Source organism: Archocentrus centrarchus, chromosome 2, assembly GCF_007364275.1.
Source record: "Archocentrus centrarchus isolate MPI-CPG fArcCen1 chromosome 2, fArcCen1, whole genome shotgun sequence".
In the NCBI taxonomy this organism is placed as follows: domain Eukaryota; kingdom Metazoa; phylum Chordata; class Actinopteri; order Cichliformes; family Cichlidae; genus Archocentrus; species Archocentrus centrarchus.
The window spans coordinates 2,633,860-2,659,864 of record NC_044347.1 but is presented as its reverse complement, the minus strand read 5'-3'; the positions used below and the strand labels follow the sequence as shown (position 1 = coordinate 2,659,864).

General features: G+C 41.4%; 1 protein-coding gene across 1 annotated transcript; it reads right to left on the bottom strand.

The window, feature by feature from the left end:
* Positions 1 to 51: 51 nt before the first annotated feature.
* Positions 52 to 25,978, bottom strand: LOC115791115 (uncharacterized). The gene is made up of 18 exons (XM_030745231.1): positions 25,949 to 25,978; positions 23,550 to 23,990; positions 21,293 to 21,736; positions 18,890 to 19,333; positions 16,633 to 17,073; positions 14,243 to 14,674; positions 11,838 to 12,281; positions 9,888 to 10,322; positions 7,485 to 7,928; positions 5,222 to 5,662; positions 4,845 to 5,108; positions 4,469 to 4,723; positions 4,128 to 4,376; positions 3,788 to 4,045; positions 3,041 to 3,337; positions 1,402 to 1,662; positions 1,226 to 1,309; positions 52 to 912 (listed from the first exon to the last, which is right to left on the bottom strand). The coding sequence occupies exons 2-18, from the start codon at positions 23,945 to 23,947 to the stop codon at positions 849 to 851; spliced, it is 5,655 nt and encodes a 1,884-aa protein (XP_030601091.1). The 5' UTR covers positions 23,948 to 23,990; positions 25,949 to 25,978; the 3' UTR covers positions 52 to 848.
* Positions 25,979 to 26,005: the final 27 nt, after the last annotated feature.

Here is a 26,005-nt window from a genome sequence, read left to right as displayed (position 1 = left end):
TTCTGCTGTAAAGGATAAAGATGTGTTAACTAAAACCAAACACTAAAAAAATCTGTAAAATCATTTTAATTACTGAAACCAAAATAAAAACCCAAATCCTGAAAAATAAAATTAAATAAAACCAACTGAAACACTTTTAACTCACTTTCCAGAAACCTTTTCAGCTAACTTCCCACTGCTATTCAACTCACAAAACTAACTCAAACTCACTCAAATAATATGTGAATACAGAGGAAATGTCTTTAGTTTGAGTTAGTTTGGTAAAATCTGTCTTCACAGAGATTCAGGAAGTCTACAAGACTGTGACTGTCTTCACAAAATGTTTTTATCGTAACTGTTGTTCCTCAATCTGCACCTGACAAAAAATTTACAAAGTGAAATCATTAAAGAGACTGAAAGTGACTAAAAACTGAACTCAAACTAAACAACTTCAGACATAAAAACTCTGGAAACTGAAACTAAACTGAATTAAAACTAAAGCTTGAGCCTGAAATAAGAATAAAAACTACTGAGAAAAACATCTGTAACTCTGAAAGCCATTCATCTACAATAGAAACCAGTACAAATCAACCCCGTGAACATTTCATTTTATGCTGCAGCTCCATGGGCTCCATCTCGAGAGCGCCCCCTGTGTAACAGGAAGTCCAGAGAGCGGGGCTGGGGTCAAACATTTCCTCCTCTGTCTGCCCTCGACTGAAACCCTGCTGTGGTGTTTAATGTTTGTGGAACACCTCAGTGCCATGCTGCAGTCAGAGCATCACACTGATGGTTCCTGCTGTGATGATGATCATGATGATGATCATGATGATGATGATGAGTAATTTCTCCTCTTTTACATGTTCGCTGCTTCACCAGATCTCAAAGCGTTTGTCTGTAAAAGGCTGTTTGTCCTTGATGGAGTTCCCAAAGACTCTAAAAGGACGAGAGCAGAGACAGCGAACGTCACTCAGTGATAAACTGGAAACTGTTCAGTTTTTGTTCTAGCTTCTACTTTTTAACATGTTCATTTTTAAACTTTAAAAGAGAAAAATTACAAAACGACACCTCCAGTATTTTGGTGAAAGAAAAATTTTAGAGGAAAATTTCAAATTTTTCAAAGTGAGGAAAGAACCAAACTGTCTTTTCTTTTGTTGTTCTAAAGAAATAAAGAACCAGATGATGTTCTGAGATGAGGACCCTCCAGATGAAAGTGATCACTGTGAGCTCAGATCTGGAGCTCGCTCACCTCACAGTGTGACTACAAGAACTGATGGAGGTCAGGCAGAGTAACATGTTGGTGGAGACATCAGTCAGATTGTTGTGACTCAGACTGTAAAAACAAAGAAAAAACAGTTAGAAAATCATCACCAGAGGTCCTCTGAGTGAACAAAAATAAAAACCAGTCTGTGATCAGAGACTCACTCCAGGACTTGGACTTTGTGCAGCTGTGGGATCAGCATGGACAGCAGCTGGTCAGTGAGCTGACAGTGACTCAGGTCCAGCTCTGTCACACCTTCAGACGAGTCCAGCACCTGAGCCAAAGAGCTGCAGGTCCCCTGATCCAGGGTGGTGTGACTGAGGTCCAGTTCTCCATCCAGAGCTCTCCACAGAGACTCTGCCCATCTGACCGAGTCCCTCTGAGGGATCAGAGACAGCAGCTGGAGGAGGAGAGCTTTACTGGCTCTGAACAGGAGGAAACCAGACTGTGAGGATACAGATGATCAAAACTGACAGTCTTAGAAACCAGTCCAATGATGCACTGAAACTCAGGGGTAGCTCAGGAGGTAGAGCAGGTCATCAACTAATCAGAAAGTTGGTGGTTTGATGTCTGTCTGATCCTTGGGCAAAATACTGAACCCTGAGTTGCTCACAATGTGTTTGTGGGAATGAGATTGTGTGTATTTGTTAGATAGAAAGCACTTAGATGCTGTGAAAATGTGCTGAATGTGAATGGGCACACACTTTGAATGCTCAATTAGCCCAATTATCATCTGGTTTATAATTTAAGTAAAAACCCAGGAGTATCGGTTCTACTCTGAACCGTCCTGAATGACTGCACTCTTCACCCTGCAGCATCTTTAAGAGAGAGGACAGCCACCCTGTGGAGGAAGCTCATTTCTGCTGTTTCTTCACTTTCACGCTCAGCTCTCTCTTCACCACAACAGACTCATGCAGCATCCACAGCACTGCAGCCACAGCCCTAATCCATCTGTCAATCTACCACTCCGATCTCCCCTTGCTTCTGAATAAGACTCCGAGATAGTTAAACACTTGGGGCAGAAACTCATCCCTGAACTGGAGTGGGCACTTCACCCTTTTCCAGCTCACGACCATGGCCTCAGATTTAGAGTTGCTAATTCTCATATGTGCAGCTTCACAATTGGTGAGAACTGCTCTAGTGGGTGCTGGAACCCACCACCTGATGAAACCAGCAGGACTGCATCATCTGCAAAAAAGCAGAGATGGGATTCTGAGGCTGGCCCCACTCCAGACTGGATTCAGAGCCCATGTTCCAGAGCCCTCGTGCATTGAGGTGAGCCCAGCTATATCCACCCAGTATCACTCAACATCCCGCACTAGCTCAGCCGCCTTCCCCACCAGAGACGAGCTGTATGTACCAGTAGCCAGCCTAGATAGCCAGGTCCACCAGGGCATCCAACCTTGGCAGAACACATATTGCACTCAACTCTGAGTTGCCACCACACAACATAGCTCCTGGGATCACTGGGATACACAAACCCTTCTACCTTAATAAGGTGGAGATTCATTTAGAAGCTAAAATGATTGAGAATGCAATGGTTTCTAAATCTTTTAAAGCAAACAAGGACAGAGGTAACATGCTAAATGTTACATACTGACAAATATGTTTTACACCCATCCCTATATACTTCCAGGGCATGTGAAATATTCATAGTGTGAAGGTAATATATTTAAGGCTGCATTAAATAAGTTAGGTTATTGGACAGAAAAAAGCAGCTAGTACTCTAAAAAGGGTTCAGGCAGGAGGCACTGATAGATGTGAATGAAGTGACCCAAAAGTACAGACTGAGATCTTTCTCACCTGAGGCGGACTCTGTCCAGAACAGGAAGCAGCGCGTCCAGCCCATTATCGCCCACCTCACAGTCTCTGAGGTCGAGCTGTGTCTCCTGGCTGCTGTATCCCAGGATGGTGGAGATGGCCCAGCAGTCAGCAGCAGTCAGTCTCAAAGCGTCTCTCTGCTCTTCCTCTGCCAGGTCCATGAAGGAGGAGCAGGACAGATCCAGCCTGTGCTGCAGAGCCCCCAGCAGGACTGATGATGCCCTCTGCTGGGCTGCAGCACAGCAGTGGACCAACCTCAGCAATAAAGTCCTGTCAACACTGTAGGAAAGATAGATCCAGGTTCAGACCCCATTTACCAAAGTATAAATTTGTGCTGCCCAAATGTTGTTTTCTTTACAAATTACAATAAACACAACACCCTCAAAAAAACCCAACAAAACACAGGAGACTGAATGACACTCAGCTTCAATCATATCAACAAATCATCCACTACCAGTAGAGCCAGTAATCTAAATACAGATTACCACAGAATCACAAGCAGATGAATTCTAATAATCCATCCATTACTTATCTGTGTTCATACACAGATACTGCATATTCAGACTTTATCTAATGCGCTACAATCCAATTCAGTATAAGTTTATAATACTCTTATATAGCAACACCAGGGCTTGTTAAATCCTGACCTCTGATTGTAGAAATAAGGACCACTAACCACTTAACAGAGTGATCATTTGATTAGATAAAACAGCACCAGGAATGTCTGACCTGAGCTGAGACACTTTATCCAGAGTGAAGAGGAGGGACTCCATGTTCTCTGCTGGTATGGAGGTCCACAGAAGGTTGAGTTTGACTCCATCACTGTGATGGAGGATGAAGAGCAGAGCTGAAAAGTCCACTGAGTCCAGCTCTGTGCAGGTCAGACTGATCACATGATCCAGTGACCTCAGTAAAGATGGTACACTGTGACTGCTGTGAGCTTCATGGATGTGTCTGATGGCAGATAACACAAAGCTGGGACTGGGCCTGAAAGCATACAGAGCATTAATCCAGGCATGCTGAGCAATTACAATCAGAGGGGAAGTTAAAATATAGACAACAAACCAACCGCTTAAACACAAGCCTGTCCAGAAAGGGCAGCAGATGTGAGAAGTTTTCCTCTACGGAGCTGATCTTCTTCAGGTTCACTGTGATGGTCTGACCTGATGAGTGCTGCAGCAGAAAGTAAAGAACCTCCCAGTCCAGGAAGCAGGAAGTCAGGTCTCCACCAACTTTACTGAAGAAACACTGAGTCAGCTCCTGGTCCTGGATTTCATGAAGGAGGGCAGGAAGCTGCTGCAGGTTCTCTTTGTTCACCCTGAAGAAGAAACACGTTAACATTCATAAATATATTTGAGAAACAAAGAACAATCTGGTATTTTAAACATGATGGGACTTCACTCAGATTACCTGATGGTCAGGGAGCCATGGTGACACAGCAGTGCAGTGAGATGCTGAGTGGGGATGCTGAGCTCTGACAGGTCCAACTGTCTTACTGTCCAGGAGCTCAGCAGAAATGCAACACTACTGACAACACTCAACAACACTTTTTCTGACTGGTAGGTCATACTTTCAATGACACTGAGATCCTCAATGATTAATGATGGAGAAACTTCACCTGTTCTGACCCACTGAAGCAACAGCAACACCAAGTCTGAGCTCAACCTGAAGAAGAAACAACGTAGAATAAAAGAATGACACGTGTCGCCTTCTCTAATGAACAGCTATGAACAGAAACACAAGCAGATGCTAATAGAGGACAGAAGGCCTCTGGCACCAAACATACCGCAGACTTCTGATGTGAGGAGTATGTTTAAAAAGCAGAGAGGCTTCTCTGGCAGAGATCTTTGTGCACGTGAGGCTGAGATTCACTTTAGAGCCACAGAAACCAAGAACTCTCCCCACAGAGCTGCAGGTTTCACTGCTTAAGCATCCAGTCAAGAGCAGATTGAAGTCCAGGAGCTGCAGCAGAGACGACATCTGCTGCACTTCCTGTTCAGACGTCACAGGAAAAGATGTACAAACGCTTTGGAAGAAACCTGGATCACAGCTGAGGCAGGATATTATGGGAACAAATACAAAAACAGTAAATTAAAGAAACCTTACAGATCACACACAGATACATGTTTCCCATTACATATATATGTGCTGTGACTCATTTACCTGAGCTGTGAGATATAAGGCACACACTGTAGGAAACTCCTCACTTCACTCTCTTCATATGAACATCCAATCAGCTCCACTGCTTTCTTCTCTGACTGCAGTTTCAGCACTTCCAGGAGGGTGGAGGTCTTTGTCTCTGAGAGCTTTATGGACCAGACTGCAGGAGCTGAAAGAACTGACTGTAATGATGGAAGGACACTCCTGCCTGTCTGAGTCTCATAGTCCTTCACACGGGAGTACAGATCCAACAGGAAATCACTCTGATGTTTCTTAGCAGAATTTCTCATGTAGAGTTCATGTAGAGGGAATCTCTGATGAGAGCAGACTGATGATAACATGTTCAGCATCTTCTCTCCTGTCTGCTGTTCTCTCTCTGCTGCTCCAATGAAGAGATTCATCAAGAACTTAGTTTGATCTGAGAGATTTACTGACTGATAGAAACTGGAAGAAAGAGAAGAAACATGATGTGATGATTTGATGTGAGCACAATAATCAGAAACCAGCAGCACTCACTGATACTGTCCTAGAAATGTCTCCAATAAATATCTGCATCAATGTGAAACTTCCAGAGTTTCATCATCAATGATCAGCTCACATTTCTGTCTCAGGTCACACTTTAGACTTTATGGAAATTAAATGGTAAATGGACTAGTTCTTATATAGCGCTTTTCTACTCAGTATGAGCACTCAAAGCGCTTATACAACCTGTTTGCATTCACCCATGCACTCCCATTCATACAAGCACTTCCATTTTTATGAAGCTAAGTGCTTTTAATTAACTAACATTCACTCACATTCACACTCCGACAGAACGGTCGGAGAGCAACTTGGGGTTAAGTATCTTGCCCAAGGATACATTGGCATGTAGCCTGGAGTAGCCAGGATTCGAACCACTGACCTTCCGATCAGTAGGTGACCTGCTCTACCTACTGAGCTACAGCCAAATTATTATTCAAAGAAACATTAAAGATGATTTTTGCTTTAACTTTTTTATGAAAGCTGCTGTATTTGTTCTTTGTAACACAGAAAAATGACAGCATCAGTGTTCAGACTGTTCTCCTATAAATCTTTCTGTCATTGCTTCCACTGGCAGGTATTTTCCTGTTAGATCAGATCTGATTCACAGCAAACAGGAAGTACATCAGCAACCACACAAACAAACCAGAAGAGTTCAGAGCTGCAGTTCCTTCTCCTCCATCAGTGAGAAACAAACCTGCCTTCCTGTTATCACACTGAGGATTTTCCCATGACCTCAGCCTGCTGCTGAACTGTGTCACTCAGTGTAAAAGGGCCTCCTTAGGACTTTGTATTGATTTGTGAATAGCAGCACTGTTACCATTAGATATGTTGACAACCATCAGCAGGCTGAAAATGATTCCCGATCTAAACACAAACACTGAGCTGGGAATTCAGTCTGTGGGAAACTAAAAGCATTTCCCTGTTAGCATCAGGAACGCTGACTAATGTGACCAAAGGGTCAGCAGGCACAACAAGTAGGATCCATGGAGGGATTGCTGACATCAACTCAGAGCTCCATCATGGAGTCTCCTTTCCAGCCTCCTCTTTGTAGATTAAGGAGCCAATGCAGTGTGGAAAAAGGAGTGAATATGGGAACCAAACACTGAATGTTTCACGGTGCCTCTGAACATGGTTATTGTGGGTGGCAGTGGTGCAGTGTGTAGGTGAAAGTTGTGTGTTTGGTGGTGGTTGGAGGGGCCGTAGGTGTGAATTGGCAGCCACGCTTCTGTCAGGCTGTGGCAACATTAGTAACAGCTTAAAACCACCAAGTATGATTGAGGTGCCAATGAATAGTGCATGGAATTGTAAAGCATCTTTAAGTACCCTGAAAAGTGCTTTATAAGTCTTAGGCATTATAATTATTATTAGTATTATTATTATTATTAGTATTATTATTATTTCATCCCACTGTGTGATGTACTGGTAGTGGTTGCTAGGTTACAAGTAAATGATGGTGCAACACGTGTCATTAAAATAGCTCCTGCTGTGATACCGTTAACAACCACTAGAGAGGTAAAAGTTACTGATATGGGTTTATAGAAAAAACATGGGCTGATGTTTTAGACGTTACAGGTGCAGAAATTTAAAGAACTTTTTATATAATAATTAAACATTAATAAAAGATGAGGCCAGAGTTGTAAAAAAATGAAAAAGTCCATTAAATCAAAAAACTGTTGATGGTTGAAATCTTATTGTGGAATCAAAGTGCAGTCACAGCAATAACACAATGATAACAATGATTTACCTGAGCTGTGAGATATAAGGCACACACTGTAGGAAACTCCTCACTTCACTCTCTTCATATGAACATCCAATCAGCTGCACTGCTTTCTTCTCTGACTGCAGTTTCAGCACTTCCAGGAGGATGGAGGTCTTTGTCTCTGAGAGCTTTATGGACCAGACTGCAGGAGCTGACTGGAAAACTGACTGTAATGATGGAAGGACACTCCTGCCTGTCTGAGTCTCATAGTCCTTCACACGGGAGTACAGATCCAACAGGAAATCAAGACGATATTGGTGATAATCATAATCATCATCATCAAACTGAAATGGGAATGATGGATAAGAGCAGACTGATGATAACATGTTCAGCATCTTCTCTCCTGTCTGCTGTTCTCTCTCTGCTGCTCCAATGAAGAGATTCATCAAGAACTTCCTTTGATCTGAGAGATTTACTGACTGACAGAACCTGGAAGAAAGAGAAGAAACATGATGTGATGATTTGATGTGAGCACAATAATCAGAAACCAGCAGCACTCACTGATACTGTCCTAGAAATGTCTCCAATAAATATCTGCATCAATGTGAAACTTCCAGAGTTTCATCATCAATGATCAGCTCACATTTCAGAGAAGTTATTATTAAAAATAATAAAAACATCTATTCATGTTTCAGACATTACATGTGCAGAAATGAAAAGAAAATATCTTTAAAGTCATAATTACAGAGTTAATGAAAGATGCCTGCTGTATAAAACTGCAAGAGTCCATTAACCCTGTCTTACCTACCACAGAACAAGTCTGCCAGAGCTGATCTTTACATTTTTAAATGCTGCTGTGCCATTTTATGAAGAATTTCAACTTGCTACACATCAATACAACCTTTATAGTCCAAATTTTAATAATGTGTATGAACAAAGTCCATAGTAACAAAATTAATTGATAGAAAGGGCAGTGAATCAAAGAAATTGAAAATCTTTATTCACACATTCTTCCAGATACAGAAATATCACAGCTGTATCCCTCAAATGAGTAAATAAGTTCAATTTGCACTGAAGCCTTTCAGACCACAGAAAATGTATTTTGAGTGTGTCCATAACTTCATTTTGGAGATACACTCATTTTTGTTAAGTGGATAAAACATGAAAATAGAAAGGCTTTTGTGAACGATCTGGGGAAAATAAAGCATTTGCATCCAAATAAACTATTTCCAGTAGTGTAATCAAAGTGCTGATTGTCCCAGGAACTTATATACAGAAAGGCACAAACAAGACTTTTTAATAGCACCAATAAACCTGTGACAGGCACTGGAGAGAAAAAAATACAATTATTGGAAAATGAAGTCACTTCCTGTTGTTGCAGTTAGTGGCTCACATGAAAACCACATGAATGTTACGCTAACAGACTGATGACAATATTCCAATGTAGGAAGTGCAGAGAGCAGCTGACCGGATCGATAAAGCCCCTGGTTCATGGTCTGAGGGTTACCTGGGCTCTGCCTGTTCTGGGTTTCTCTCCTCTCCCTAACAGCACGATCAAGTGGAGCATGTGTTATGCTTCCATTCCTCCTCAGTGTGGAGGTTGGTTGATGTGCTATCCTTTCCCACACCTGTTCCCAATCAAGCAATGCCGTGTGTGGCAGTTAAGGTTCAAGGGGTGCAGCGGTTCTTGGCCACTAAGAAAGCTGCTCCAACCACTGTGGGTTTCTGCTTCACCAGCCCCTTGAATATGTGACAGATTGCCATCTCCAGCTGGCTGATGAGGACCAGCAGAGAAGAGGACCTCACCTATCAGACATCTGCCTACCCGCTCTCTCCCCACACCACCTAGGATTGCACAGGATCCACACCTGGTGGACCAGAACTCATCTAAGGCTCTCACCTGTTTCTCTCTAGCAAGTAAGGAGTTAACAGTTTTCACGTCTGGCACTACGTTATGCTTCGTTCATTTTGTGCATTGAAGCTAACACTATTTTCTTTCTCAGCAGAGGTGCAGTACTCTCTCTAACCATCTGCCAGCCCACACCCCGGTTTCCTCTGTTGTTTTACTGCTGTCCATCAAAGTTAAAGAAATTATACAAACTCGCCAACAGTCGTCTGAGCCCTCTCTTTGGGCCCGGGTCAAACCTCATCATGACATCTGGATTATAATAGTTTTGTTTTACGTGATTTCTTCAAACCCATTAGTGGAAGGAAACAGCGCTCTGGGACACATCGAATGTATGACATGTACGTGTAACTCCTCTGGTTTTATATGCAAAAAGAATTATTGAACCCTCTTATTGGTGGCAATTCTAGTGGCATTTAAAAATAGATACACATCCAGTCATGAAGGCTTCAATGAAAAACAAACTGATTGTTGATGGTTGAAATCTTATTGTGGAATCAAAGTGCAGTCACAGCAATAACACAATGATAACAATGATTTACCTGAGCTGTGAGATATAAGGCACACACTGTAGGAAACTCCTCACTTCACTCTCTTCATATGAACATCCAATCAGCTCCACTGCTTTCTTCTCTGACTGCAGTTTCAGCACTTCCAGGAGGATGGAGGTCTTTGTCTCTGAGAGCTTTATGGACCAGACTGCAGGAGCTGACTGGAAAACTGACTGTAATGATGGAAGGACACTCCTGCCTGTCTGAGTCTCATAGTCCTTCACACGGGAGTACAGATCCAACAGGAAATCAAGACGATATTGGTGACCATCATCAAACTGAAATGGGAATGTTGGATAAGAGCAGACTGATGATAACATGTTCAGCATCTTCTCTCCTGTCTGCTGTTCTCTCTCTGCTGCTCCAATGAAGAGATTCATCAAGAACTCAGTTTGATCTGAGAGATTTACTGATGGCCGACAGAACCTGGAAGAAAGAGAAGAAACATGATGTGATGATTTGATGTGAGCACAATAATCAGAAACCAGCAGCACTCACTGATACTGTCCTAGAAATGTCTCCAATAAATATCTGCATCAATGTGAAACTTCCAGTTTCTCATCATCAATGATCAGCTCACATTTCTCTCTCAGGTCACACTTTAGACTTTATGGAAATTATTATTCAAAGAAACATTAAAGATGATTTTTGCTTTAACTTTTTTATGAAAGCTGCTGTATTGTTCTTTGTAACACAGAAAAATGACAGCATCAGTGTTCAGACTGTTCTCCTATAAATCTTTCTGTCATTGCTTCCACTGGCAGGTATTTTCCTGTTAGATCAGATCTGATTCACAGCAAACAGGAAGTACATCAGCAACCACACAAACAAACCAGAAGAGTTCAGAGCTGCAGTTCCTTCTCCTCCATCAGTGAGAAACAAACCTGCCTTCCTGTTATCACACTGAGGATTTTCCCATGACCTCAGCCTGCTGCTGAACTGTGTCACTCAGTGTAAAAGGGCCTCCTTAGGACTTTGTATTGATTTGTGAATAGCAGCACTGTTACCATTAGATATGTTGACAACCATCAGCAGGCTGAAAATGATTCCCGATCTAAACACAAACACTGAGCTGGGAATTCAGTCTGTGGGAAACTAAAAGCATTTCCCTGTTAGCATCAGGAACGCTGACTGATGTGACCAAAGGGTCAGCAGGCACAACAAGTAGGATCCATGGAGGGATTGCTGACATCAACTCAGAGCTCCATCATGGAGTCTCCTTTCCAGCCTCCTCTTTGTAGATTAAGGAGCCAATGCAGTGTGGAAAAAGGAGTGAATATGGGAACCAAACACTGAATGTTTCACGGTGCCTCTGAACATGGTTATTGTGGGTGGCAGTGGTGCAGTGTGTAGGTGAAAGTTGTGTGTTTGGTGTTTGGTGGTGGTTGGAGGGGCCGTAGGTGTGAATTGGCAGCCACGCTTCTGTCAGGCTGTGGCAACATTAGTAACAGCTTAAAACCACCAAGTATGATTGAGGTGCCAATGAATAGTGCATGGAATTGTAAAGCATCTTTAAGTACCCTGAAAAGTGCTTTATAAGTCTTAGGCATTATAATTATTATTAGTATTATTATTATTATTATTATTATTATTATTTCATCCCACTGTGTGATGTACTGGTAGTGGTTGCTAGGTTACAAGTAAATGATGGTGCAACACGTGTCATTAAAATAGCTCCTGCTGTGATACCGTTAACAACCACTAGAGAGGTAAAAGTTACTGATATGGGTTTATAGAAAAAACATGGGCTGATGTTTTAGACGTTACAGGTGCAGAAATTTAAAGAACTTTTTATATAATAATTAAACATTAATAAAAGATGAGGCCAGAGTTGTAAAAAAATGAAAAAGTCCATTAAATCAAAAAACTGTTGATGGTTGAAATCTTATTGTGGAATCAAAGTGCAGTCACAGCAATAACACAATGATAACAATGATTTACCTGAGCTGTGAGATATAAGGCACACACTGTAGGAAACTCCTCACTTCACTCTCTTCATATGAACATCCAATCAGCTCCACTGCTTTCTTCTCTGACTGCAGTTTCAGCACTTCCAGGAGGATGGAGGTCTTTGTCTCTGAGAGCTTTATGAACCAGACTGCAGGAGCTGACTGGAAAACTGACTGTAATGATGGAAGGACACTCCTGCCTGTCTGAGTCTCATAGTCCTTCACACGGGAGTACAGATCCAACAGGAAATCAAGACGATCTTGGTGATAATCATAATCATCATCATCAAACTGAAATGGGAATGTTGGATAAGAGCAGACTGATGATAACATGTTCAGCATCTTCTCTCCTGTCTGCTGTTCTCTCTCTGCTGCTCCAATGAAGAGATTCATCAAGAACTCAGTTTGATCTGAGAGATTTACTGACTGACAGAACCTGGAAGAAAGAGAAGAAACATGATGTGATGATTTGATGTGAGCACAATAATCAGAAACCAGCAGCACTCACTGATACTGTCCTAGAAATGTCTCCAATAAATATCTGCATCAATGTGAAACTTCCAGAGTTTCATCATCAATGATCAGCTCACATTTCAGAGAAGTTATTATTAAAAATAATAAAAACATCTATTCATGTTTCAGACATTACATGTGCAGAAATGAAAAGAAAATATCTTTAAAGTCATAATTACAGAGTTAATGAAAGATGCCTGCTGTATAAAACTGCAAGAGTCCATTAACCCTTTCTTACCTACCACAGAACAAGTCTGCCAGAGCTGATCTTTACATTTTTAAATGCTGCTGTGCCATTTTTATGAAGAATTTCAACTTGCTACACATCAATACAACCTTTATAGTCCAAATTTTAATAATGTGTATGAACAAAGTCCATAGTAACAAAATTAATTGATAGAAAGGGCAGTGAATCAAAGAAATTGAAAATCTTTATTCACACATTCTTCCAGATACAGAAATATCACAGCTGTATCCCTCAAATGAGTAAATAAGTTCAATTTGCACTAAAGCCTTTCAGACCACAGAAAATGTATTTTGAGTGTGTCCATAACTTCATTTTGGAGATACACTCATTTTTGTTAAGTGGATAAAACATGAAAATAGAAAGGCTTTTGTGAACGATCTGGGAAAAAAAAAAAAGCATTTGCATCCAAATAAACTATTTCCAGTAGTGTAATCAAAGTGCTGATTGTCCCAGGAACTTATATACAGAAAGGCACAAACAAGACTTTTTAATAGCACCAATAAACCTGTGACAGGCACTGGAGAGAAAAAATACAATTATTGGAAAATGAAGTCACTTCCTGTTGTTGCAGTTAGTGGCTCACATGAAAACCACATGAATGTTACGCTAACAGACTGATGACAATATTCCAATGTAGGAAGTGCAGTGAGCAGCTGACCGGATCGATAAAGCCCCTGGTTCATGGTCTGAGGGTTACCTGGGCTCTGCCTGTTCTGGGTTTCTCTCCTCTCCCTAACAGCACGATCAAGTGGAGCATGTGTTATGCTTCCATTCCTCCTCAGTGTGGAGGCTGGTTGATGTGCTATCCTTTCCCACACCTGTTCCCAATCAAGCAATGCCGTGTGTGGCAGTTAAGGTTCAAGGGGTGCAGCGGTTCTTGGCCACTAAGAAAGCTGCTCCAACCACTGTGGGTTTCTGCTTCACCAGCCCCTTGAATATGTGACAGATTGCCATCTCCAGCTGGCTGATGAGGACCAGCAGAGAAGAGGACCTCACCTATCAGACATCTGCCTACCCGCTCTCTCCCCACACCACCTAGGATTGCACAGGATCCACACCTGGTGGACCAGAACTCATCTAAGGCTCTCACCTGTTTCTCTCTAGCAAGTAAGGAGTTAACAGTTTTCACGTCTGGCACTACGTTATGCTTCGTTCATTTTGTGCATTGAAGCTAACACTATTTTCTTTCTCAGCAGAGGTGCAGTACTCTCTCTAACCATCTGCCAGCCCACACCCCGGTTTCCTCTGTTGTTTTACTGCTGTCCATCCAAGTTAAAGAAATTATACAAACTCGCCAACAGTCGTCTGAGTCCTCTCTTTGGGTCCGGGTCAAACCTCATCATGACACCTGGATTATAATAGTTTTGTTTTACGTGATTTCTTCAAACCCATTAGTGGAAGGAAACAGCGCTCTGGGACACATCGAATGTATGACACGTACGTGTAACTCCTCTGGTTTTATATGCAAAAAGAATTATTGAACCCTCTTATTGGTGGCAATTCTAGTGGCATTTAAAATAGATAAACATTCAATCATAAAGGCTTAAATGAAAAACAAACTGATTGTTGATGGTTGAAATCTTATTGTGGAATCAAAGTGCAGTCACAACAATAACACAATGATAACAATGATTTACCTGAGCTGTGAGATATAAGGCACACACTGTAGGAAACTCCTCACTTCACTCTCTTCATATGAACATTCATCCAGCTGCACTGCTTTCTTCTCTGACTGCAGTTTCAGCACTTCCAGGAGGATGGAGGTCTTTGTCTCTGAGAGCTTTATGGACCAGACTGCAGGAGCTGACTGGAAAACTGACTGTAATGATGGAAGGACACTCCTGCCTGTCTGAGTCTCATAGTCCTTCACACGGGAGTACAGATCCAACAGGAAATCAAGACGATCTTGGTGACCATAATCAAACTGAAATGGGAATGTTGGATAAGAGCAGACTGATGATAACATGTTCAGTATCTTCTCTCCTGTCTGCTGTTCTCTCTCTGCTGCTCCAATGAAGAGATTCATCAAGAACTCAGTTTGATCTGAGAGATTTACTGAATAACAGAAACTGGAAGAAAGAGAAGAAACATGATGTGATGATTTGATGTGAGCACAATAATCAGAAACCAGCAGCACTCACTGATACTGTCCTAGAAATGTCTCCAATAAATATCTGCATCAATGTGAAACTTCCAGAGTTTCATCATCAATGATCAGCTCACATTTCAGAGAAGTTATTATTAAAAATAATAAAAACATCTCTTCGTGTTTCAGACATTACATGTGCAGAAATGAAAAGAAAATATCTTTAAGTCATAATTACAGAGTTAATGAAAGATGCCTGCTGTATAAAACTGCAAGAGTCCATTAACCCTTTCTTACCTACCACAGAACAAGTCTGCCAGAGCTGATCTTTACATTTTTAAATGCTGCTGTGCCATTTTTATGAAGAATTTCAACTTGCTACACATCAATACAACCTTTATAGTCCAAATTTAATAATGTGTATGAACAAAGTCCATAGTAACAAAATTAATTGATAGAAAGGGCAGTGAATCAAAGAAATTGAAAATCTTTATTCACACATTCTTCCAGATACAGAAATATCACAGCTGTATCCCTCAAATGAGTAAATAAGTTCAATTTGCACTAAAGCCTTTCAGACCACAGAAAATGTATTTTGAGTGTGTCCATAACTTCATTTGGAGATACACTCATTTTTGTTAAGTGGATAAAACATGAAAATAGAAAGGCTTTTGTGAACGATCTGGGAAAAAAAAAAGCATTTGCATCCAAATAAACTATTTCCAGTAGTGTAATCAAAGTGCTGATTGTCCCAGGAACTTATATACAGAAAGGCACAAACAAGACTTTTTAATAGCACCAATAAACCTGTGACAGGCACTGGAGAGAAAAAAATACAATCATTGGAAAATGAAGTCACTTCCTGTTGTTGCAGTTAGTGGCTCACATGAAAACCACATGAATGTTACGCTAACAGACTGATGACAATATTCCAATGTAGGAAGTGCAGTGAGCAGCTGACCGGATCGATAAAGACCCTGGTTCATGGTCTGAGGGTTACCTGGGCTCTGCCTGTTCTGGGTTTCTCTCCTCTCCCTAACAGCACGATCAAGTGGAGCATGTGTTATGCTTCCATTCCTCCTCAGTGTGGAGGCTGGTTGATGTGCTATCCTTTCCCACACCTGTTCCCAATCAAGCAATGCCGTGTGTGGCAGTTAAGGTTCAAGGGGTGCAGCGGTTCTTGGCCACTAAGAAAGCTGCTCCAACCACTGTGGGTTTCTGCTTCACCAGCCCCTTGAATATGTGACAGATTGCCATCTCCAGCTGGCTGATGAGGACCAGCAGAGAAGAGGACCTCACCTATCAGACATATGCCTACCCGCTCTCTCCCCACACCACCTAGGATTGCACAGGATCCACACCTGGTGGACCAGAACTCATCTAAGGCTCTCACCTGTTTCTCTCTAGCAAGTAAGGAGTTAACAGTTTTCACGTCTGGCACTACGTTATGCTTCGTTCATTTTGTGCATTGAAGCTAACACTATTTTCTTTCTCAGCAGAGGTGCAGTACTCTCTCTAACCATCTGCCAGCCCACACCCCGGTTTCCTCTGTTGTTTTACTGCTGTCCATCAAAGTTAAAGAAATTATACAAACTCGCCAACAGTCGTCTGAGCCCTCTCTTTGGGTCCGGGTCAAACCTCATCATGACACCTGGATTATAATAGTTTTGTTTTACGTGATTTCTTCAAACCCATTAGTGGAAGGAAACAGCGCTCTGGGACACATCGAATGTATGACACGTACGTGTAACTCCTCTGGTTTTATATGCAAAAAGAATTATTGAACCCTCTTATTGGTGGCAATTCTAGTGGCATTTAAAAATAGATACACATCCAGTCATGAAGGCTTCAATGAAAAACAAACTGATTGTTGATGGTTGAAATCTTATTGTGGAATCAAAGTGCAGTCACAGCAATAACACAATGATAACAATGATTTACCTGAGCTGTGAGATATAAGGCACACACTGTAGGAAACTCCTCACTTCACTCTCTTCATATGAACATCCAATCAGCTCCACTGCTTTCTTCTCTGACTGCAGTTTCAGCACTTCCAGGAGGATGGAGGTCTTTGTCTCTGAGAGCTTTATGAACCAGACTGCAGGAGCTGAAAGAACTGACTGTAATGATGGAAGGACACTCCTGCCTGTCTGAGTCTCATAGTCCTTCACACGGGAGTACAGAGCCAACAGGAAATCACTCTGATGTTTCTTAGCAGAATTTCTCATGTAGAGTTCATGTAGAGGGAATCTCTGATGAGAGCAGACTGATGATAACATGTTCAGTATCTTCTCTCCTGTCTGCTGTTCTCTCTCTGCTGCTCCAATGAAGAGATTCATCAAGAACTCAGTTTGATCTGAGAGATTTACTGACTGACAGAAACTGGAAGAAAGAGAAGAAACATGATGTGATGATTTGATGTGAGCACAATAATCAGAAACCAGCAGCACTCACTGATACTGTCCTAGAAATGTCTCCAATAAATATCTGCATCAATGTGAAACTTCCAGAGTTTCATCATCAATGATCAGCTCACATTTCTGTCTCAGGTCACACTTTAGACTTTATGGAAATTAAATGGTAAATGGACTAGTTCTTATATAGCGCTTTTCTACTCAGTATGAGCACTCAAAGCGCTTATACAACCTGTTTGCATTCACCCATGCACTCCCATTCATACAAGCACTTCCATTTTTATGAAGCTAAGTGCTTTTAATTAACTAACATTCACTCACATTCATACTCCGACAGAACGGTCGGAGAGCAACTTGGGGTTAAGTATCTTGCCCAAGGATACATTGGCATGTAGCCCGGAGTAGCCAGGATTCGAACCCCTGACCTTCCGATCAGTAGGTGACCTGCTCTACCTACTGAGCTACAGCCAAATTATTATTCAAAGAAACATTAAAGATGATTTTTGCTTTAACTTTTTTATGAAAGCTGCTGTATTTGTTCTTTGTAACACAGAAAAATGACAGCATCAGTGTTCAGACTGTTCTCCTATAAATCTTTCTGTCATTGCTTCCACTGGCAGGTATTTTCCTGTTAGATCAGATCTGATTCACAGCAAACAGGAAGTACATCAGCAACCACACAAACAAACCAGAAGAGTTCAGAGCTGCAGTTCCTTCTCCTCCATCAGTGAGAAACAAACCTGCCTTCCTGTTATCACACTGAGGATTTCCCATGACCTCAGCCTGCTGCTGAACTGTGTCACTCAGTGTAAAGGGCCTCCTTAGGACTTTGTATTGATTTGTGAATAGCAGCACTGTTACCATTAGATATGTTGACAACCATCAGCAGGCTGAAAATGATTCCCGATCAAAACACAAACACTGAGCTGGGAATTCAGTCTGTGGGAAACTAAAAGCATTTCCCTGTTAGCATCAGGAACGCTGACTGATGTGACCAAAGGGTCAGCAGGCACAACAAGTAGGATCCATGGAGGGATTGCTGACATCAACTCAGAGCTCCATCATGGAGTCTCCTTTCCAGCCTCCTCTTTGTAGATTAAGGAGCCAATGCAGTGTGGAAAAAGGAGTGAATATGGGAACCAAACACTGAATGTTTCACGGTGCCTCTGAACATGGTTATTGTGGGTGGCAGTGGTGCAGTGTGTAGGTGAAAGTTGTGTGTTTGGTGTTTGGTGGTGGTGGTTGGAGGGGCCGTAGGTGCGAATTGGCAGCCACGCTTCTGTCAGGCTGTGGCAACATTAGTAACAGCTTAAAACCACCAAGTATGATTGAGGTGCCAATGAATAGTGCATGGAATTGGAAAGCATCTTTAAGTACCCTGAAAAGTGCTTTATAAGTCTTAGGCATTATTATTATTATTATTAGTATTATTATTATTTCATCCCACTGTGTGATGTACTGGTAGTGGTTGCTAGGTTACAAGTAAATGATGGTGCAACACGTGTCATTAAAATAGCTCCTGCTGTGATACCGTTAACAACCACTAGAGAGGTAAAAGTTACTGATATGGGTTTATAGAAAAAACATGGGCTGATGTTTTAGACGTTACAGGTGCAGAAATTTAAAGAACTTTTTATATAATAATTAAACATTAATAAAAGATGAGGCCAGAGTTGTAAAAAAATGAAAAAGTCCATTAAAATCAAAAAACTGTTGATGGTTGAAATCTTATTGTGGAATCAAAGTGCAGTCACAGCAATAACACGATGATAACAATGATTTACCTGAGCTGTGAGATATAAGGCACACACTGTAGGAAACTCCTCACTTCACTCTCTTCATATGAACATCCAATCAGCTGCACTGCTTTCTTCTCTGACTGCAGTTTCAGCACTTCCAGGAGGATGGAGGTCTTTGTCTCTGAGAGCTTTATGAACCAGACTGCAGGAGCTGAAAGAACTGACTGTAATGATGGAAGGACACTCCTGCCTGTCTGAGTCTCATAGTCCTTCACACGGGAGTACAGATCCAACAGGAAATCACTCTGATATTGGTGATAATCATAATCATCATCATCAAACTGAAATGGGAATGATGGATAAGAGCAGACTGATGATAACATGTTCAGCATCTTCTCTCCTGTCTGCTGTTCTCTCTCTGCTGCTCCAATGAAGAGATTCATCAAGAACTCAGTTTGATCTGAGAGATTTACTGATGGCCGACAGAACCTGGAAGAAAGAGAAGAAACATGATGTGATGATTTGATGTGAGCACAATAATCAGAAACCAGCAGCACTCACTGATACTGTCCTAGAAATGTCTCCAATAAATATCTGCATCAATGTGAAACTTCCAGAGTTTCATCATCAATGATCAGCTCACATTTCAGAGAAGTTATTATTAAAAATAATAAAAACATCTCTTCGTGTTTCAGACATTACATGTGCAGAAATGAAAAGAAAATATCTTTAAAGTCATAATTACAGAGTTAATGAAAGATGCCTGCTGTATAAAACTGCAAGAGTCCATTAACCCTTTCTTACCTACCACAGAACAAGTCTGCCAGAGCTGATCTTTACATTTTTAAATGCTGCTGTGCCATTTTATGAAGAATTTCAACTTGCTACACATCAATACAACCTTTATAGTCCAAATTTTAATAATGTGTATGAACAAAGTCCATAGTAACAAAATTAATTGATAGAAAGGGCAGTGAATCAAAGAAATTGAAAATCTTTATTCACACATTCTTCCAGATACAGAAATATCACAGCTGTATCCCTCAAATGAGTAAATAAGTTCAATTTGCACTAAAGCCTTTCAGACCACAGAAAATGTATTTTGAGTGTGTCCATAACTTCATTTTGGAGATACACTCATTTTGTTAAGTGGATAAAACATGAAAATAGAAAGGCTTTTGTGAACGATCTGGGGGAAAAAAAAGCATTTGCATCCAAATAAACTATTTCCAGTAGTGTAATCAAAGTGCTGATTGTCCCAGGAACTTATATACAGAAAGGCACAAACAAGACTTTTTAATAGCACCAATAAACCTGTGACAGGCACTGGAGAGAAAAAAATACAATCATTGGAAAATGAAGTCACTTCCTGTTGTTGCAGTTAGTGGCTCACATGAAAACCACATGAATGTTACGCTAACAGACTGATGACAATATTCCAATGTAGGAAGTGCAGTGAGCAGCTGCACGGATCGATAAAGACCCTGGTTCATGGTCTGAGGGTTACCTGGGCTCTGCCTGTTCTGGGTTTCTCTCCTCTCCCTAACAGCACGATCAAGTGGAGCATGTGTTATGCTTCCATTCCTCCTCAGTGTGGAGGTTGGTTGATGTGCTATCCTTTCCCACACCTGTTCCCAATCAAGCAATGCCGTGTGTGGCAGTTAAGGTTCAAGGGGTGCAGCGGTTCTTGGCCACTAAGAAAGCTGCTCCAACCACTGTGGGTTTCTGCTTCACCAGCCCCTTGAATATGTGACAGATTGCCATCTCCAGCTGGCTGATGAGGACCAGCAGAGAAGAGGACCTCACCTATCAGACATCTGCCTACCCGCTCTCTCCCCACACCACCTAGGATTGCACAGGATCCACACCTGGTGGACCAGAACTCATCTAAGGCTCTCACCTGTTTCTCTCTAGCAAGTAAGGAGTTAACAGTTTTCACGTCTGGCACTACGTTATGCTTCGTTCATTTTGTGCATTGAAGCTAACACTATTTTCTTTCTCAGCAGAGGTGCAGTACTCTCTCTAACCATCTGCCAGCCCACACCCCGGTTTCCTCTGTTGTTTTACTGCTGTCCATCCAAGTTAAAGAAATTATACAAACTCGCCAACAGTCGTCTGAGTCCTCTCTTTGGGTCCGGGTCAAACCTCATCATGACACCTGGATTATAATAGTTTTGTTTTACGTGATTTCTTCAAACCCATTAGTGGAAGGAAACAGCGCTCTGGGACACATCGAATGTATGACACGTACGTGTAACTCCTCTGGTTTTATATGCAAAAAGAATTATTGAACCCTCTTATTGGTGGCAATTCTAGTGGCATTTAAAAATAGATACACATTCAATCATAAAGGCTTAAATGAAAAACAAACTGATTGTTGATGGTTGAAATCTTATTGTGGAATCAAAGTGCAGTCACAACAATAACACAATGATAACAATGATTTACCTGAGCTGTGAGATATAAGGCACACACTGTAGGAAACTCCTCACTTCACTCTCTTCATATGAACATTCATCCAGCTGCACTGCTTTCTTCTCTGACTGCAGTTTCAGCACTTCCAGGAGGATGGAGGTCTTTGTCTCTGAGAGCTTTATGAACCAGACTGCAGGAGCTGACTGGAAAACTGACTGTAATGATGGAAGGACACTCCTGCCTGTCTGAGTCTCATAGTCCTTCACACGGGAGTACAGAGCCAACAGGAAATCACTCTGATGTTTCTTAGCAGAATTTCTCATGTAGAGTTCATGTAGAGGGAATCTCTGATGAGAGCAGACTGATGATAACATGTTCAGTATCTTCTCTCCTGTCTGCTGTTCTCTCTCTGCTGCTCCAATGAAGAGATTCATCAAGAACTCAGTTTGATCTGAGAGATTTACTGACTGACAGAAACTGGAAGAAAGAGAAGAAACATGATGTGATGATTTGATGTGAGCACAATAATCAGAAACCAGCAGCACTCACTGATACTGTCCTAGAAATGTCTCCAATAAATATCTGCATCAATGTGAAACTTCCAGAGTTTCATCATCAATGATCAGCTCACATTTCTGTCTCAGGTCACACTTTAGACTTTATGGAAATTAAATGGTAAATGGACTAGTTCTTATATAGCGCTTTTCTACTCAGTATGAGCACTCAAAGCGCTTATACAACCTGTTTGCATTCACCCATGCACTCCCATTCATACAAGCACTTCCATTTTTATGAAGCTAAGTGCTTTTAATTAACTAACATTCACTCACATTCATACTCCGACAGAACGGTCGGAGAGCAACTTGGGGTTAAGTATCTTGCCCAAGGATACATTGGCATGTAGCCCGGAGTAGCCAGGATTCGAACCCCTGACCTTCCGATCAGTAGGTGACCTGCTCTACCTACTGAGCTACAGCCAAATTATTATTCAAAGAAACATTAAAGATGATTTTTGCTTTAACTTTTTTATGAAAGCTGCTGTATTTGTTCTTTGTAACACAGAAAAATGACAGCATCAGTGTTCAGACTGTTCTCCTATAAATCTTTCTGTCATTGCTTCCACTGGCAGGTATTTTCCTGTTAGATCAGATCTGATTCACAGCAAACAGGAAGTACATCAGCAACCACACAAACAAACCAGAAGAGTTCAGAGCTGCAGTTCCTTCTCCTCCATCAGTGAGAAACAAACCTGCCTTCCTGTTATCACACTGAGGATTTTCCCATGACCTCAGCCTGCTGCTGAACTGTGTCACTCAGTGTAAAAGGGCCTCCTTAGGACTTGTATTGATTTGTGAATAGCAGCACTGTTACCATTAGATATGTTGACAACCATCAGCAGGCTGAAAATGATTCCCGATCTAAACACAAACACTGAGCTGGGAATTCAGTCTGTGGGAAACTAAAAGCATTTCCCTGTTAGCATCAGGAACGCTGACTGATGTGACCAAAGGGTCAGCAGGCACAACAAGTAGGATCCATGGAGGGATTGCTGACATCAACTCAGAGCTCCATCATGGAGTCTCCTTTCCAGCCTCCTCTTTGTAGATTAAGGAGCCAATGCAGTGTGGAAAAAGGAGTGAATATGGGAACCAAACACTGAATGTTTCACGGTGCCTCTGAACATGGTTATTGTGGGTGGCAGTGGTGCAGTGTGTAGGTGAAAGTTGTGTGTTTGGTGTTTGGTGGTGGTTGGAGGGGCCGTAGGTGTGAATTGGCAGCCACGCTTCTGTCAGGCTGTGGCAACATTAGTAACAGCTTAAAACCACCAAGTATGATTGAGGTGCCAATGAATAGTGCATGGAATTGTAAAGCATCTTTAAGTACCCTGAAAAGTGCTTTATAAGTCTTAGGCATTATTATTATTATTATTAGTATTATTATTATTTCATCCCACTGTGTGATGTACTGGTAGTGGTTGCTAGGTTACAAGTAAATGATGGTGCAACACGTGTCATTAAAATAGCTCCTGCTGTGATACCGTTAACAACCACTAGAGAGGTAAAAGTTACTGATATGGGTTTATAGAAAAAACATGGGCTGATGTTTTAGACGTTACAGGTGCAGAAATTTAAAGAACTTTTTATATAATAATTAAACATTAATAAAAGATGAGGCCAGAGTTGTAAAAAAATGAAAAAGTCCATTAAATCAAAAAACTGTTGATGGTTGAAATCTTATTGTGGAATCAAAGTGCAGTCACAGCAATAACACAATGATAACAATGATTTACCTGAGCTGTGAGATATAAGGCACACACTGTAGGAAACTCCTCACTTCACTCTCTTCATATGAACATCCATCCAGCTCCACTGCTTTCTTCTCTGACTGCAGTTTCAGCACTTCCAGGAGGATGGAGGTCTTTGTCTCTGAGAGCTTTATGAACCAGACTGCAGGAGCTGAAAGAACTGACTGTAATGATGGAAGGACACTCCTGCCTGTCTGAGTCTCATAGTCCTTCACACGGGAGCACAGATCCAACAGGAAATCACTCTGATATTGGTGATAATCATAATCATCATCATCAAACTGAAATGGGAATGATGGATAAGAGCAGACTGATGATAACATGTTCAGCATCTTCTCTCCTGTCTGCTGTTCTCTCTCTGCTGCTCCAATGAAGAGATTCATCAAGAACTCAGTTTGATCTGAGAGATTTACTGACTGACAGAACCTGGAAGAAAGAGAAGAAACATGATGTGATGATTTGATGTGAGCACAATAATCAGAAACCAGCAGCACTCACTGATACTGTCCTAGAAATGTCTCCAATAAATATCTGCATCAATGTGAAACTTCCAGAGTTTCATCATCAATGATCAGCTCACATTTCAGAGAAGTTATTATTAAAAATAATAAAAACATCTCTTCGTGTTTCAGACATTACATGTGCAGAAATGAAAAGAAAATATCTTTAAAGTCATAATTACAGAGTTAATGAAAGATGCCTGCTGTATAAAACTGCAAGAGTCCATTAACCCTTCTTACCTACCACAGAACAAGTCTGCCAGAGCTGATCTTTACATTTTTAAATGCTGCTGTGCCATTTTTATGAAGAATTTCAACTTGCTACACATCAATACAACCTTTATAGTCCAAATTTTAATAATGTGTATGAACAAAGTCCATAGTAACAAAATTAATTGATAGAAAGGGCAGTGAATCAAAGAAATTGAAAATCTTTATTCACACATTCTTCCAGATACAGAAATATCACAGCTGTATCCCTCAAATGAGTAAATAAGTTCAATTTGCACTAAAGCCTTTCAGACCACAGAAAATGTATTTTGAGTGTGTCCATAACTTCATTTTGGAGATACACTCATTTTTGTTAAGTGGATAAAACATGAAAATAGAAAGGCTTTTGTGAACGATCTGGGGAAAAAAAAGCATTTGCATCCAAATAAACTATTTCCAGTAGTGTAATCAAAGTGCTGATTGTCCCAGGAACTTATATACAGAAAGGCACAAACAAGACTTTTTAATAGCACCAATAAACCTGTGACAGGCACTGGAGAGAAAAAAATACAATCATTGGAAAATGAAGTCACTTCCTGTTGTTGCAGTTAGTGGCTCACATGAAAACCACATGAATGTTACGCTAACAGACTGATGACAATATTCCAATGTAGGAAGTGCAGTGAGCAGCTGACCGGATCGATAAAGACCCTGGTTCATGGTCTGAGGGTTACCTGGGCTCTGCCTGTTCTGGGTTTCTCTCCTCTCCCTAACAGCACGATCAAGTGGAGCATGTGTTATGCTTCCATTCCTCCTCAGTGTGGAGGTTGGTTGATGTGCTATCCTTTCCCACACCTGTTCCCAATCAAGCAATGCCGTGTGTGGCAGTTAAGGTTCAAGGGGTGCAGCGGTTCTTGGCCACTAAGAAAGCTGCTCCAACCACTGTGGGTTTCTGCTTCACCAGCCCCTTGAATATGTGACAGATTGCCATCTCCAGCTGGCTGATGAGGACCAGCAGAGAAGAGGACCTCACCTATCAGACATCTGCCTACCCGCTCTCTCCCCACACCACCTAGGATTGCACAGGATCCACACCTGGTGGACCAGAACTCATCTAAGGCTCTCACCTGTTTCTCTCTAGCAAGTAAGGAGTTAACAGTTTTCACGTCTGGCACTACGTTATGCTTCGTTCATTTTGTGCATTGAAGCTAACACTATTTTCTTTCTCAGCAGAGGTGCAGTACTCTCTCTAACCATCTGCCAGCCCACACCCCGGTTTCCTCTGTTGTTTACTGCTGTCCATCCAAGTTAAAGAAATTATACAAACTCGCCAACAGTCGTCTGAGTCCTCTCTTTGGGTCCGGGTCAAACCTCATCATGACACCTGGATTATAATAGTTTTGTTTTACGTGATTTCTTCAAACCCATTAGTGGAAGGAAACAGCGCTCTGGGACACATCGAATGTATGACACGTACGTGTAACTCCTCTGGTTTTATATGCAAAAAGAATTATTGAACCCTCTTATTGGTGGCAATTCTAGTGGCATTTAAAAATAGATACACATTCAATCATAAAGGCTTAAATGAAAAACAAACTGATTGTTGATGGTTGAAATCTTATTGTGGAATCAAAGTGCAGTCACAACAATAACACAATGATAACAATGATTTACCTGAGCTGTGAGATATAAGGCACACACTGTAGGAAAACTCCTCACTTCACTCTCTTC